At 42.1% G+C, this 16,206-nt stretch overlaps 1 protein-coding gene across 8 annotated transcripts in view; it reads left to right on the plus strand.

Moving 5' to 3' along the window:
- MBNL2 (muscleblind like splicing regulator 2) overlaps positions 1 to 16,206 on the plus strand; it is a 156,751-nt gene that overhangs the window by 106,346 nt on the left and 34,199 nt on the right. For 4 of the 8 annotated variants that reach the window (XM_082700783.1, XM_082700782.1, XM_082700786.1 and 1 more), the window contains exons 4-6: positions 5,748 to 5,948; positions 8,674 to 8,937; positions 15,520 to 15,573. In XM_082700783.1, coding sequence (XP_082556909.1) covers positions 5,748 to 5,948; positions 8,674 to 8,937; positions 15,520 to 15,573 — 519 coding nt within the window. The remainder of the gene's footprint in view (positions 1 to 5,747; positions 5,949 to 8,673; positions 8,938 to 15,519; positions 15,574 to 16,206) is intronic. The other 4 variants (XM_082700788.1, XM_082700787.1, XM_082700785.1 and 1 more) reach the window with 1 other exon arrangement.

Below are 16,206 nucleotides of genomic sequence, written 5' to 3' on the forward strand. Positions count from 1 at the left end.
CCACAGTATAGTGAAGAAGAAAACAAAATCCTCTGCCCATTTTAAAAAAGGGGAAGAAGATCTGAATAGACATTTTTACAAAGAAGACAGACATGCAGATGGCCAACAACACTCATCGTCAGGGAAAATGCAAATAAAGATCACTGTAAAATACCACCTCACATCAGGCACCTGGCTGGCTCAGTCGGTTAAGCATCAGACTCGTGGTTTTTGGCTCAAGTCATGATGTCAGGGTCGTGACATGGAGCCCTCTGTTGAGCTCTGTGCTCACTGAGAGTCTGCTTAAAGATTCTCTCCCTCTACTCTTCCCTCGAGTCGAGCATACGCACACACGTGCTCTCTCTCTCTCTCTCTCTCTCAAATAAATAAGAAAGGTATCACCTCACATCTGTTAGAATGGTGTTACCAAAAAGATAAGAGGTACCAAGTATGGCCAGCATATGGAGAAAAGGAAATCCATTGCATTGGAATGTAAATTGGTGCAGTCACTGTGGAGAACAATATAGAAGTTTCTCAAAAAATTAAAAATGGAACTACCATATGATCTATTAGTTCCACTCATGGGTATTTATCCACAGAAGAGAAGACTAACTTGAAAAGATACCTGCACCCCTATGTCTGTTGCAGCATTATTTACAATAGCCAATATTTGGAAACAACCCAAGGGTCTGTCAATGGATGAATGGGTAAAGAAGATGTGTATATACACAATGAAATATCATTCAGCCATTAATAAGAATGAAGTCTTGCCATTTGCAACTATGTGGATGGACCACAAGGGGATTATATTAAGTGAAAGAAGTCACATGGAAAAAAACAAATATTATATGATCTCACTTATACAAAAAACAAAAACAAAAGCAAAACAAAACAAAAAACCAAGCTCATAGAGAGATAGGTAGATAGAATCTATCGGTCTTTCAGATAGAAAGATTGGTAGTTTCCAAAGGCAAGGGAAAGGGGCTGGTGAAATGGGGAAGAGGGAGTCATAAGGTACAATCTTCCAGTTACTAAAAAAAAAAAAAAAAAGAAGAAGAAGAAATTTATGGGGATGTTAATAGTCAGCTTGGGACTACAGTTAATAATACCGCATAGCTGAAAGTTGCTAAGAGAGTAAATCTCAAATGTCCTCTTCACAGGAAGGCAAATTCTGTACCTCCATATGGTGATAAATCTTAATGACTTACTGTGGTGATCATTTCACAGTATATACAAATATCGATTGTTACATCATACACCTGAAACTAATATAATGTTGCATGCCAATTAAAAAAAAAAAAGAAAAGAAAAAGAAGTATGGGGATGGGTAGCCTTACTAGGATAGAGTTTTAAGAGCCTATACAACTCAGTCCTCAAGGACAAGGTCTTGCGTTGAGTAGTCTGCCCTCCAGAGATGCTTCTAGAAGAAAAAAGAGCAGGCTAAGGGATGCCATGTTTTAAGCCTTTAAGTTTGAGTGTTGAATACCTACCTTTGAAGTCAAAGCTTTCTACATGTATGAACTCTCACACTCCTCTTTTAAAAAGTCAACTGACTAAATTTTAGAGCCATAAAATACCTCAGGCCACTTAGTCATTACTACACAGCACTGATCTTTCCTTCCGCTACAAAATATCAAAGAACACGTGCTGAATGTGTGTGTGTGTACGTGTGTGAGAGAGAGAGAAGTCTTTGAACCCAGATCTACTGGTGTAATGTACTGAGAAAGAAGACTAGCATGGGAGAAGCTGAAGAGAGAAACACAGGAATGTGGAATGAAGTACAGCAATTACAAATAGCAAGGCCAGCATTTCAGAAGCCATTTTTGTCCAGAAGACGCCGTCGCTGTGTCCTCCGGCCTCTCTAGATGCAGCTAGTTCTGGGAGATGATCAAGGACCCAGTGGATCCCATCTCAGACAACATGGTGGGAGACCTTCCTCAGAAACCACGGGGCCAAGGCTCCCAGGCACGGGCTGCTGTGCCCCGGGACCAGAATCCTTTGGAAGTGCTGCTCTTCTCTTCTTAGCTGCAGCTAAGCCCTGAATTCAGACGTGAGGACATGATGTCAGCCTGGACTCTCCTGGGGGAGTTTAATTTGATTCTGGGATCTGGGATCCACTTTTCCAGGGCACCACTGTAGGGAACAGCCTCACCCACCCGTCCCATGTGGAGGAGGCTGATGGTCGGACACAGCTCCCCACCAGCACTCTGGCCTTACGCTCAAAGACATTAGCGCAGCTGGGGCGGGGGCTGTTGTCCCTCTTCTGTTTTAAGAAATTACCAGCAAAATCTAGGGAGTGCAGAGGAAGGGAAATAGCCCCAAACTGGGTGCTTTGCCTTGACTCTGCCTCGGCGGCATTGACCGCGCATGATCCATTTGGTCTCTACTCTAAACTGCTTTCACCTGCAAGTTCTCACACAGCCACCCTTGCCCTTCATGGATATTGAGAAGGTTAAAGAAGACGAGGTGTGTGAGAAAAATTTGAACACTGCGAACCCTTCAGAGGCATAAGGTATTACTGTCAACCGTGATAAGAATGGAGTGCCCATCTCCAAAGAGGACCTTAACTTTAATTCTTACTCATTACCTTCAGTGAAAAACACCTTATTAAAGAGAGAGAAAATATCTCATTGACTCTATCTTCCTAAGACCTATAAACTTTTAACTTTCAGCTACACGTGAAAGAAAGTATATATTTTCCTAGCCTGTATTTCAAAAAAGAGAAGACATTAGCTATCATTTATTAATCATTAATAGAGTTTATTCCTCTGTTATCACATTACTATGTTGGTTATATTCCTGTTCTAGAAGCAGTGGGCCTTTTGGGGGAAAAACCTTATTAATGCTAGATTTTACACTACTGATGAGAGCTGTTGTTTATGGAGTTCTGACCATGGAAAGGGGCTGGAGAAATAATACCCAACTCATCAGCTTAAGGTTTTAAGTTGAGCGAGCTTAAAGTTTTATGTCCCGTCTACTGTTGAGAACACTAAACCCCGGGGAGGTTAACTCACTGCCCAGGATAAACATTAATCGGCAAAGCTCTGGATTTGAATTCAGATCAATCTCAGTCTAAAATCTGTGGTTTTATTTTTAAATAATATTCTCTCCGAGCCGTGCCGGAGCTATCATGAGTAAAGCAAACTGCAACATTCATTTTAGATCATTACATTAGATGAACAAGTAACATACATTTTGGAAATTATGATCTTCCTAATTGTAATAGATTTGTTGATACGTGAAAAGGTTTCAGGAAATGAGTTTTGAGGTTCTGACATCCTTTTGACAGTCAAGGTACAAGCTGTGTTTATGTCACCACTCTGACCCTGACTTCAAATGCTCCACAGTGGGAGGGGTTGAGAATTTGCTGCTGCAGAAAGTCAAAACTGGGGGTGTGGGGGGAGGACTCTCTTCTTTCAGTGTTTACTTTGATAATTGGTCTCTGGGTTAAATGACACATTTAGTACAAGTGTTTTAATACTTACTTTCACAATTCATCTAGGACAGCGGTGCCCAAACTGGGCCACACATCAAATCATGTAGTAAATTTTTTTTAATGCAAATTTCGGGGCCACTGCCTAGACCTATTGAGTCTGGCATATCTCTTTTTAAGAAATTCCCCACAGGCATTTGTGATAGAGCTAGTGTTTTGAATCACTGATCTGTTGTGATTTATGACCTTTCAGGGTTGATCTTTTTAAAATTCTAACATTATGTAGTCATACCATTTAAATCACTTGGCTTTCTTTCAAGAACACTAACTTATAAAAGCTATAGTTCCTGAAAACCACAACATTCTGTAATTATGGCTCAAATGGGTTGAAAATGGAAAACATACACATATAAAATTTTGGAGAAAAAATTTCCTAACTGCCATCTATTTCCCATGGTGAGACCTCATGTTGCAACTCTGTCCCAAAGTGAATTTTACATCTGAGCCATAAAGATCTAAGAGCCCCTCGTGGGAGGGCTTCGACAGCGCTCGCAGACCATTAGAATCACCTCTTGTGGCCCCCAGCCACTATGGTAAAGACTTCCAGACTCTCTGAGAACTCCCTGCACAGACTATCAATATTTCACTGTTTTCTAACATGAGCATTCGTAAGAGATATTTTTCCATTATTGCTGTCAACAAAAAATATGTTTAATAAACATAGATTGTTATTTTTCCCATATGTTCAACAGCTCATTCAGAGCCATAAATAGAAAACAAGAATGTTACTCACAATGTATAAATAGCAAAGTAGAGTGACAGGGCCAATGGCATGGTTCGGTATTAGAAAATTGCATTAACACATAATTGCAAAATATCTGCACACTGGTTCTAAAAATAAGTTAAAAGTCATCCATTAATTTAAAAAGCAAGCAACCAACAAAAACCATTCAGGTACAATTTGGTGTAAAATTTATTTATTTTTTTCAAAGATTTTATTTATTTATTTGACAGAGATCACAAGTAGGCAGAGAGGCAAGCAGAGAGAGAGGAGGAAGCAGGCTCCCCACTGAGCAGAGAGCCCAATGTGGGGCTCGATCCCAGGACCCTGGGATCATGACCTGACCCGAAGGCAGAGGCTTAATTGACTGAGCCACCCAGGCGCCCCAATGTGTAAAATTTATTCTAAGAAAAATTTTCAGCATCCTCAGTTTTCTCTTTAATATATTTTTAAAAGATTTCTTCTATTTGAGAGAGAGGGAGAAAGTGGGAGACAGCATGAGAGGGGAGAAGGTCAGAGGGAGAAGCTGACTCCCCGTTGAGCTGGGAGCCCAGTGCGGGACTCAGTCCCAGGACTCTGGGATCATGACCTGAGCTGAAGGCAGTTGCTTAACCAACTGAGCCACCCAGGCATCCCAACATCTTCAGTTTTTAAGAGTCAGGCAAAGCTTCTTGTTCTCTTATATCATTTCCTTTCTGAGAGGTGTATTTTTTAGGGGGAACTTTTAAAAATAATCATCTTATGGACGCCTTAGTGTATTTCTTCTTAGCTGTGGACAAGGAGTGTAGGGATAGAGAAGTTGAATAAGGTACGGAATGCATTTATCATGGCTGTGCTGATTTTGACCTAGGAAACCAAACTAACTTTGAATGGCCATTTGAAAAATTGGCCAGTTGAGAAATTGGCCAAATGATGCTCTTCCATTGAAACTTTTAGGGAGGGAGGGTTGGATCTAGACATGGATGTGCTGGACCATGAAATAGCAGGTTTCCATGAACATTGCCTATGGACACTGGGATACGTGTGTGCTAGTGATGGGCTACGGGAACATGCTGGTGAGTTTGAGAAAATACAGCCCCAAATAATCCCCACTTTTTGAGAATGTACAAACTTGATCAACTGGAAAATCAGGCGCCATTCAAGGTTTTTCCTTTATTCATACCCTTTTTGAGAGCCCTGGAGGAGAAAGGAGAGAATTGGAGTCAGCCTTCCATAGGTTTTACTCGCTAACATCCAGTGTTTGGAATGATGAGCAACTAAAGCGAGAATTTGTATTTTCTTTTCTTGAGAACGCCTTCATAGAAATAAAAGTTTAACCTGTTCACTGTAATTAGGTTTCTACAATGTTCTCCCATGATTTTTTGGTATGGTTTTAGGAATAGAGGATCTATATGGTTTTCATTTTTATTAAGCAAGACAAAACAAGGAAGCTTAATGAGCTTTCGCAGATACCGGTTTATGTACACAAAGAGTCTTGTCTATGATGAATTGCTGGTGATTTTTTAAAGTTTTATTCTAAAGAAATCTTTGTCCTATGTTGTCTTCCTTTAACAGCCCACTTTTCCTGTAGGTCCCGCCATAGGGACAAACACGGCGATTAGCTTTGCTCCTTACTTAGCACCTGTAACCCCTGGAGTTGGGTTAGTCCCAACGGAAATTCTACCCACCACACCCGTTATTGTTCCCGGAAGTCCACCCGTCACGGTCCCGGGCTCAACTGCAACTCAGAAACTTCTCAGGACTGACAAGCTGGAGGTACTTCAATTATATTTGTGGTTTGAGATGCATTTGGGGTAGAAGTGTACTTCTATTTAAGTGAACCCTTGTAAGATACTCATTCAGTCTTGCAAACAGCCATGTGCACGGACGCGCGCGCACACACATTTGTCTAAAAGCCTTGCATTCGTAATTCTATGGTTTCCATTTAAGGCAGACTATAAAGGAAATGAGTCTGTAGGAAAAGAATTAGCTTAGCACAAACAAAATTTACCAACCAGGAATGTGTGTTCAGGGGCAAAATATTGAACCACCAAGGGAACTATCAGTCAATCACTGTGTAGACCACAGAGATGGCTCCTGAAGGCCTCCAGGTGCCAGGCATTAACCTCTGATGGATCCTGGAAAGGTCTGAGAATGGGCAAATCAGGGGTCCAGCAGTCAGGCCAAGGGGGACACTTGGGCACAGGGGTGGGAGTAAGTAGAACCATGACTGTTGACCACTTGGTGTGATCATATGTCAATATTTTAAGAACTAATATGGTTCTATTGGTATGTTCCAGAATCTCAGCTCTGGCTGTATTGTTGGTAAGCAGGGGAACTGGAAGCTGGGCCAATTTAATTATCAATTGAGATATTTTCTTTAAGTTCAAGTGTTCTATAAAAGTCAAGAAAACAAGGTCATGTATTTATAGAACATAACTGTTAAGTCATGAGTCAAGCCAGCCTTTATGGGGTAACATTTCTCTTTCATCAGAGTTAGAGGATTTATCTTACATACTATATGCTGTGATAGTTAACAGAGCATTTTATACAGGTACGTAAAGATTCTCGTAGATTTTTCAGCAAACTCCTTTAATGCCATTACCCATTAGAGTTGTTAGGTGATGTATATACAGTTAGGATGTTCACTGTGCTTATGTTGGATCACTGGAGAATATTATTTCAAGGTGCATTTGTTTAAATATTAACCCAATAAAAATTTTTTTAATTATAAATATTTACCACTTAATTCTTGAGGGCAGTAAAATGTGGCTCCCTAATATCAGCTTCAATCTGGAGTTTATGGATCCCCAAACGAAAAGTATAGTTCCCTAACAGTACTGTTTTGATCCAGCCAGCCCCTGTGAGTATAGAACAGACCTTTCATGGTCTGCAAAAGTGTTTGGGGCTCCACCTGCTGGACCCTTGGAGCTTTAGTGTTCAGTTTCCGAATGTGTGGTTTAGAAAATAAATCAAATCAGCCGAGTTGGGGACAAATCCTCCTCCCCATCAGGACTAGTAGACAAAGACATTGAAAAATAATTGACAGTGACTTTAGCGGGGCAGCTTAGAGTTTATTTCAAACTAGGCATGAAGTTGGCCACGCACAGAGACCCTTGGAAAACGTTTGATGGCCGGTCTGCACCTCCAATGCGGTCTCAGACTGGAGGATTGCATTTTGAGAGGAAGGCTGACTCAGAATTGATGGGAACAGCTGAGTAATTTTTATTTTGTACATTTTATGAACTAAAGATGGAATATTGGCTTGTAGCCAAAGCAGGAGGAAAGAAGGAGCAGTTTTGTGACCTATCTGCTTACCCTTCATACTCTCTTGGCCACTGGTCAGTGAAACTGTATTTTGCAAGCCCCTTTGACTTGCGTGGAGCACGTCTGTCACGTTAGTGACACTTCGTATGACGTCACTGATGGTCAGGATGCCAACCACCACTTCAACATATTGACTTTGGAACGAGAGCCTAAAAGGGAAATAACTTACAATTTTACTATTAGTTCTGCCCTGCTACTGATATTTTATAAATATAATTATCTTGTCTATTTATTTTCCATGTCATCTTATGTTGTTGACATTCAGGGCAGAATTAAGAATACTCCTTAAATTCTCAACAAAACTTTCTTTACATGGTAAACTTTTGATCCACCAGTATCCTTAGAGGATGGAACGTTCTAGTACCCGAGACTTCAGGATAACTAAGGATTACGGACTGTAAAAGCAACAGCAACACATCACTTCAAACTGTTCCTACTCTCCTCCACTTATTTCTCTCCTTTTTATCTTTCCTTTCTGTCTGTGCTGTCAAAAACAGTAACAGAGTGGCTTAAAATACAAGTTTCAGCATCTTAGGTACAATAGTTCTGACTTAACGACTGTAAGTGTAAGTTATCTTTGTAGAGCAGGGGAGACCTAGAGGGAAACAGGGGTATTTAGTTTCACCCCACCCAGTGCCCATCCTCAGGGGAGGAACAAGTCTGTTTCCCCCAGTTCTGTCTGGAGTTGTACAGCCCGCCCTAGGGGCTTGGTCTGTGATCCAGCAAGCCTGTGGTGTCCCAGAGTCCTCAGGACAGGAGGAGATTTGGATATGGACATACATGTCCAAATTCCATACTATGTATAGATACATATACGCATACATTGTGTCCTAATTATTGTAAAGTAGATACAGAGATACGCACACTACCCAGAGATAAAGGGAGGCCTTGTTGATTTTCATGATTTTAGCCCAACTGCAGACTTTTGACTTATTTTCTCAATCCAGAGTCTCACTTCAGAAAAGAGGGCGCAGCCAAACTCATCAGTTTGATCCTGGTTGAGTCCCTGACAATCAGATTTTGTATGGAAATGGCACAAAAGCCACCATGAAAAGAAAGGAAAAGCATTTATTCCTTTTTAAAAAAAAATTTTTTTTTTTAAACATAAATGGCTGCGCCGGCGGCGCTCAGGCTTCCTTCTGCATCTTGCGCTCTTCTCGCCCCCGTGTCCTAGGTATGCAGGGAGTTCCAGCGAGGAAACTGTGCCCGGGGGGAGACCGACTGCCGCTTTGCACACCCCGCAGACAGCACCATGATCGACACAAACGACAACACCGTAACCGTTTGTATGGATTACATAAAGGGGCGTTGCATGAGGGAGAAATGCAAATATTTTCACCCTCCTGCACACTTGCAGGCCAAAATCAAAGCTGCGCAGCACCAAGCCAACCAAGCGGCGGTGGCCGCCCAGGCAGCCGCGGCCGCGGCCACAGTCATGGTAAGTGGGGCGCGCCCGCCGCGCACCTTCCTGCGCCGGGCCCGGGAGCCGCGGGGCGCCCCGCGGGATGCCGACGCTCTCCCCGCCGCCGGGAACTAGGGAAGGCTGCCATCCCCGCTGCTCCGCTGCCTAAGTTCTGTTGGTGTTTTCCCCGGTTTGTTTTGTTTTTGTTTCCCCCCTTCCTTCCCTTCTTCAGCACAATAAGTAAATCCCTCAGGCGCAGGGCACCCCCGCGAGCCGCCAGCACCCACCCCGCCGCGTAGCGAGCCGGCCCGGGGCCGCTGCTCCTCCCCCTCCTCCTCCTCCTCCTCCTCCTCCTCCTCCTCCTCCTCCTCCTCCTCCTCCTCCGGGTGGGCCGCCGCCTGGAGCCCCGGGGAAGGGGGGCCCGGGCCGCCTGGAGCCCCGGGGAAGGGGGGCCCGGGCCGCCCCGGCGAGGGAAGGATGGCTGAGCCCTGCCGCGGAGCGCAGCGGCCAGCAACAGGTGACCGGCAGTGACTGGCTCAGCCCGCTTCTGTTTCCCCCGCTTCAGACTTTCTCCCCCTAAACGAAATTGTGTGCAGAACATCAAGTCTGCAAACAGAGGAAAACGGAGCTCTACCGACTGGTGCTTTAAAAAGGGGGCGGGGGCGGGGGGGGGGCTGTAATCCAGCCCCGCCTCCTGAGTCACTGTACTGTCCCTTAGAAACCAGCTGCCACCGCCTCCTCCCCTCCGCTTCCCTCCCGTTCCTCCTCTGCCTCCTCCGTGTTTTCCTCCTGCTGCTCCTCCTCCATTGCCTCCTCCTCGTCTTCCTCCTCATCCCTGGGGAATCTGTTACCGCCCCAGGGCCTCAGCCCTACCCAAGCCCTTTGGGATTTGAATTCCAATTTTAAAATATCCTCAGGTGTTTTGTATACACGTTAACAGTGGACAAGCACCTGCCTAGAACCCTGGTTCTCAAACTTGGCTGTATTCTGGAATTACCTGAAGGGTCTTGAAAGGTTCCAATATCCGCCCCTTCGCCCAGAGTTTCTTATTTTACTGGTCTGGGTGTGGCCTGGGCAGTGGCCTTTTCTGAAAACGCTCCTGGGATTCCAGTGTGCGGCAGTTTGCGAGCCATCCCTCTAGGTGGTAGGAATTGCTCATTAGCTTTAGTTGAGATCGCTGGCTTATCAGAAGCCTATTATACTATTGGATAGACACTGTGCATTCATTCATTCATTCATTCATTCAAAACATGTGATGAGAGCTAACATGCATTGGACCCTTGCTGGGGAGCATCCAGAAATTAAGCAGATTTTCTTGCCCTTGAGGAGCTTGGAGTTGAGTAAGTGAGAGTAGCAGTGCTCCTCGGTGATGACGGGAATGCACGATGGGGGCCAGCGGGGACCCCGCGGCAGTCCTTCCTGAGAAGAAACAGATAGGACTTCAGAGATGAAAGATACACTTTAACACGCGATCTTCTAACTGCAATACAGAGGAATCCTCCCTCTTTTGTTGTAGTTAAAAGAGCAGTTGGCAAAACTGATTATAATTGAGAATAGAGCTGGGGGTGGGGGGCTGTGGAGGTGGAACTTGAACACATAGTAAGTTCTGGGTTGCAGATCCGGTATTGAGAATACAAAGGAGTAAATCTTTTACTTAATGCTGATGAGAAAGGAACACTTTAAGCAAGCAAGGAAGGTCTTTTGTTTATTTCTCTAATATGGACTCTGTCTTCCCATCCTGTTAGTGAAGACCTCATCGTATAAGAAATAAAACTTTCCGCTGTAATCATTATTTTAGGCTAGCCTAAATTAGGTGATTGTTAGGCACATTTTTTTCCCACTGCGCTGACATTATAAATCATAACTAGGTACCAAGGGTATGTCCCCAGGGCTAGTCAGGACTCCAGCTGCAAGAGACAAAAACCCAACTGAAGTAGCTTAAATTAAAAAGTTAGATTTCATGTGGTGCTCTCCAAAGGGAAGTCGAAGAGAGATTAGCGGCACCTGATCCAGAAACTGGAAAATCAGTAGATCTCTCACTCGCTTTTTTTTTTCTCTTTTCTGCTTCCCTTGGCATATCAGCTCTGTCTTCAATGCAACAGTGACCATGGGTCTAGACTCCTGTGGGGACACATTCTTCTGTTTTCTGACAGGAAAGGAAAATAGCATCTTCTACAGCAGTTCTAATGAGAAAAAAAAAAAAAAAAAAAACGAACAACTAAAGAGCAGTTAAAGATTATTCTGGAAAAAAAAAAAAAAAGATTATTCTGGTGGCTGTCTTCATGGTTAGAAAAATATCATGCCATGATTGGCTCAGTCTGGTTCACAATAGCCAGCGCTGGTCACTGGGGTAGGAGATGAGATTCTGAGGGTATAAAAAAAAATTAGTTCCTATACCTCAAATACCTGTTGCCACAACAAACCGCTGGTACTAATCGTGACCGGAGAACTGAGCCCTGATTTTCTCTGCGCCTTGATTGTATCTGCTGGTTTATGAGAAGCACCCAGAGGAACATCCACGATCAGTATACACTTCAGTCACCAAAGGAACAGAGCAGCCCATAAAGGTCAGTGGTGGGTGACGGGGAGAAGAGAAGAAATGACCATTGACCCCAACATGTCATTCCTCGACCTGATATATTCGAAGACCCAGCCTGTACCCCTCTGCGTGCCCTGCCCGGTGCCCTTCCACACACTGGCACATCATACTCGTCAAGGTGCGCGGAGGTTACTGCCGTGGATGTCAGGATATTTAGTTACCATAGTTCCCGGGACTGTCATACTGTGCCCAAATTTGGAGTTCTGATATTTCAGGGGATCTTCCAACATCCTTAGAGACAACCCAAAGGAATATAGTTTCAGGACAAAAGCCAGCTTCTTTCTGACAATGACATGAAAATTACTGAATCTGTCATGTCTTTTTAGTTGAAGCAAGAGGCTCATTTGAACCAGCCTCAATGCAGCTGGATAAAGTCGAAGTATTCCTGCTCCAGCGGCAAGATTACTCAATACACTGAAAAAACCCTCTTATTTCCTTATTTAAAAGAACAAATGGGAGTGATGATTGCCGTCAGAAGATATTAGTATTCCATTCACCTGGGCTCCATCTCCCAACACAAAGAATTTCTGTAATGCAGTTTGTATTATTGTCCAGGGATTTCCCCTTCTTTTGATTAATTGGACCCTGAAAACGCACTTAAAGCTTTGATTCCAGAAAAGGAGACATTTATTTCCTTTGGAGCCCGATTCTTTCACAATACATCTTAAAACCTGAGCATCATCCTCACCAGATTTTTTTTTTTAATGTGAAAATAAGCCAGACAGAGCTTCTCTTTGGTAATTTTCACACAAAGGGTATCTGATCTTCAAGCAAGCAGTCTTTCTTCACACACTCCAAATGGGGCTACACAGATTCCTATTTTGTAAAAGGAAACAGGACCAGCTGCCATCAGCTAGAGAAATTTCAACTGTCCAAGAAAACATATAAAGGAATTTTGAATTTCATCCTATGTGTCCACATCCCTTTCTTCCGCATCAAAATGGCAGCTCTGATCACTGTCGTTAGGGTTTTCTGACTTCTTCAGATTTGGTCTTTGCCCCTAATGCCCAGCATGGGCCCTTGATTGGCACGCCTTGACTGGCAATTGGATTGTCCTTTGACTCAGAGAAAGGAAAACCTGGCTGCTTGTACATAAAACTTCAGAGGGTGCAGAGAGGGCAGGGCATCCAAAATGTTGGTGAAGCCAGCAAGAATGGATGTCCTGTGACTGACACAGAGTAGAGGCTCAACTAAAGAGAACCGCTTTCTCTGCTTAGATACCTACGGAAGCTCCCAAGACCCACCAGGCTCGGTGATCTTTAGAGTCTAGTCTGAGCCTGAGGACCTTTCAGTGTAGCCAAATAGCTATGCCAAAGATATCCGCTAGATCAGAATGTCTGTGTACTACAAAACCATATTTTTTTTTAATCATTTTTTAAAAGATTTTATTTGTTTATTTGACAGACAGATCACAAGTAGGCAAGAGAGGAGAGAGAAGGAAGCAGGCTCCCTGCCGAGCAGAGAGCCCGGTGTGGGATGTGATTCCGGGACCCTGAGATCATGACCTGAGCCGAAGGCAGAGACTTAACCCACTGAGCCACCCAGGCGCCCCAAAACCATATTATAATGCGATTATTAATCCACCCAGATTTTTTGAAAAATACACTCTACACATGTGCTTTAAAGCATGAGGTGTGCAAGATACTGACAGGTATATTCAACCCTCCAGAACCTTAGCGTGTCCTTGAAAAGACCCGACATATGCATCTAGTAAAGATAACCCACGCTATGCAGCGGGAGAAAAGGAGATGCTGTTGCCGCCAGCTCAGCGGAAAGCTCTCAGTTTTTTCACATTTCTAGATTATTCTAATTTCTGTGGACATTAAGTTTCATCAACCTAAGATCAGGAAAAAAAAAAAAAAAGAATATTAACCTTCCAGGTGATTATCCTAGGGAGAAATATTTAATATTTCTTTTCCTACTCAGAGACTTCATTAAGTGATGCGTTGTTAAGTTGAAATTTTGTTCATAAATACCAGCCTTTGGAGACATACTCAGTCTTCCAGTTAGCCCAGCAGACAAAATCAACCCAACAGCAGCTTTGGCTCTCAAACTCCCCAGAACTGGAAAAGAGAAGAGAACTCAGTTCTAGAAGGTTGAGGCCAAAATGATTCCGGGCTGGTGTGCTCAGAGCACTCTGGGAGAACAGGCTGCCCAGTCTTATATAGTTAGCACAGATTAATGTAAGCTTAAAGAATTGCATTCTTTAGCAATCTAAAAACTCTAGAGCAACCAAAGATTTTAAATGAACATGGGGTCATGGGAGTCACGTAATGGGGAACTTCTATCTGAAGAACGACTGTCCAGGACAAATAAGCTTTCTTATTGTGGAGCTCTCTGGGTTTTAGAAATGTTGTGACCCTACTTTCAGAACACTGATTTCATATGGCCTCTCTCAAGATGCTTCCAAAACTTTTCTCTGTTGGCTGTTCTAAATCTCTTCTCTGCCTTCAATCCTTGCCCTACCCACTTTATTTCTACCCACCCTGCCCCCCATCTTTAACTTACCTCCTGTCAGCTCTGTACTTTTGATCCTGAATCATCGAATGATGATGAAAAGCCCTTGATTTGCAAAGGAAAATGTCATCTTTTCCCATTCTGTCCCACTTTATGTCAGATGCTGTAGTTCCAACTCAGAACCTTAGAATATCACAATTTGTATTGATTACACAAACCTTAGGGATTTACCTATTGTGCTACACATAGAAAAGGGGTATTTCATTTTTTATTTGCATTGGAGCTATTCCTTTGATTTTTTTTTTTTTTTCACAGAATTCCATCATAGAGTTTTTCCATCTTTTACAGCAATTATCAAGGATTAGGAAAATTGTTTCATTGTGGTGAAGATTCAATCAATCTTTGTTATTATTTCAGCTGTTTAAATGAGACTATCTGCCCCAAAGTATGTTATAAAAATATTATTTTCCGTCTAGTATTTCAAGCAGTTCTTTTCTACATTTTTATTTTATTATTATTATTATTTTTTTTTTTTTTTTTTTTTAGCTATTTGCTATTTTTAGCTGTTGTTCTAGCTGAGAGTTCCACTTCTCATTAACTGGGTTGGTCACTGATTATAACTCAAAGTACACACAGAATTATTAAGTATAAATGATTCTGATAACCGAGAACACAAAATACCTTTTTCAATGGTATTTTCTTAATGTAATCCGGTAAGTTGATTGAGATAAATTGAATTACAATTTCAAATGTAGTAGAAAACAGAATGGATGATAAGTTAGTCGGTAGAAATAGTACAATGGATCGAGAATGGGAAATTTGAGAAACTTACTATTCAAATTCAAAACCCAAGTTTGGAACCTGCGCCCTCATTGCCAGATTCATGCTAGCAGACTGAAGAGAAGAATTGAGACAATTATCCACACGATTCAGACAAAAAATTAAGATCCAAACCCAAACAGTTTTGCCTCAATAATCTTGTGTTTGAATATTTTTTTGCCTGAATTTCTTGTCTCAGTTTGCCACTTCATTTTGTTAGGCTAGGTCTTCCTTAAAAATTATTTTTACAGAATTTGAAAAAAATATCTTTTATTTTTGACCTGGATCTTATACTTAATGCATTCATTACTTTACATTCGAAAACTAACTTATCAGAAGTTCTTCAGTCCTATGGCCCTCGAAAGTTTTGCATTTTTTTCTGAAGCAATATAAAAAATGCTTATGGTGTGTATGCAAGCTGCTGTTTTAATTAACTTTCCTGAATTTCAAACATCTATATTTTACTCTCTTATATGCTTTTAACTAAGGTATAGTAGATGCATTTTTGCTTCGATACTAATTTAAGGTGTAATATTCATTTCTTTAGAGAACATTTTTGTTGTTGTGCATGCCTAGTGTTTTGTACGTTGTATATTGCATTCAGAATATTTTTTTCCTTCTCACCTATCCACAATGCAATGCCGTTCCCATGATGCACCTCTGCTTGCTGTTTACCTGTATGTTAATTCGCTTGAATCCCATTGGCCCACTGCCATCATGTGCTCGCTGCCTGTTATTAAAAGACTCAGTCGACTGCCAAAGCAATGAAGCGACCTCTCGAAGCATCTGTAGACCTGGTACTTTGACCTTTCACCTTTCGCTTTGCATGTAGCTTTTCAGAGAACCATCTGAGATTTGTATTACTTGTAAAATTGGTTGCAGACAATCATTATTATTGATTAATGGAGAAAATTCAATCAGGTGTTTAGCCATCTCATTTCCATATGTAATACGTGAAATAAATTAATCCTAACAAATTTTAATACCTTTTCCAAAAGAGTGAAGCAAATTTATATTACTTGCCTCGGAAAATGTTCCTTATAGTTCTTATTAACCTCTAAATCCAAGCAATTGCTGTTTAGTTACCGAAGAGAATAGGTATTAATGATAACACAAATGCTTCTCCCCCCATCCCTTAGAGTAGTTTAACTCATTTTAAAAGCTGAAAACATTTTAAAATTTTTTTTCCCTTTATTTATTTATTTATTTTGTTGGTGTTGCTTGATAGTTTTTCTTTTCCTTAGTTGAGATGCCACCGTTTTGGGTTACAGAAATCATGCTTTCGCTCTCCAATAACGAATCCTCACTCACCCGACATTGCCGCTGTTTAAATTAAGGTGCATGGCACAGGCATCTCCTTAGCTGTCATTTTGAAAAAGAATGTCTTAGTTGATGATCTCTGCGGACCCTGGAGGTGTGGTTACTTTGAG

This window comes from Mustela nivalis, assembly GCF_964662115.1.
Source record: "Mustela nivalis genome assembly, chromosome: 15".
Taxonomy (NCBI): Eukaryota; Metazoa; Chordata; class Mammalia; order Carnivora; family Mustelidae; genus Mustela; species Mustela nivalis.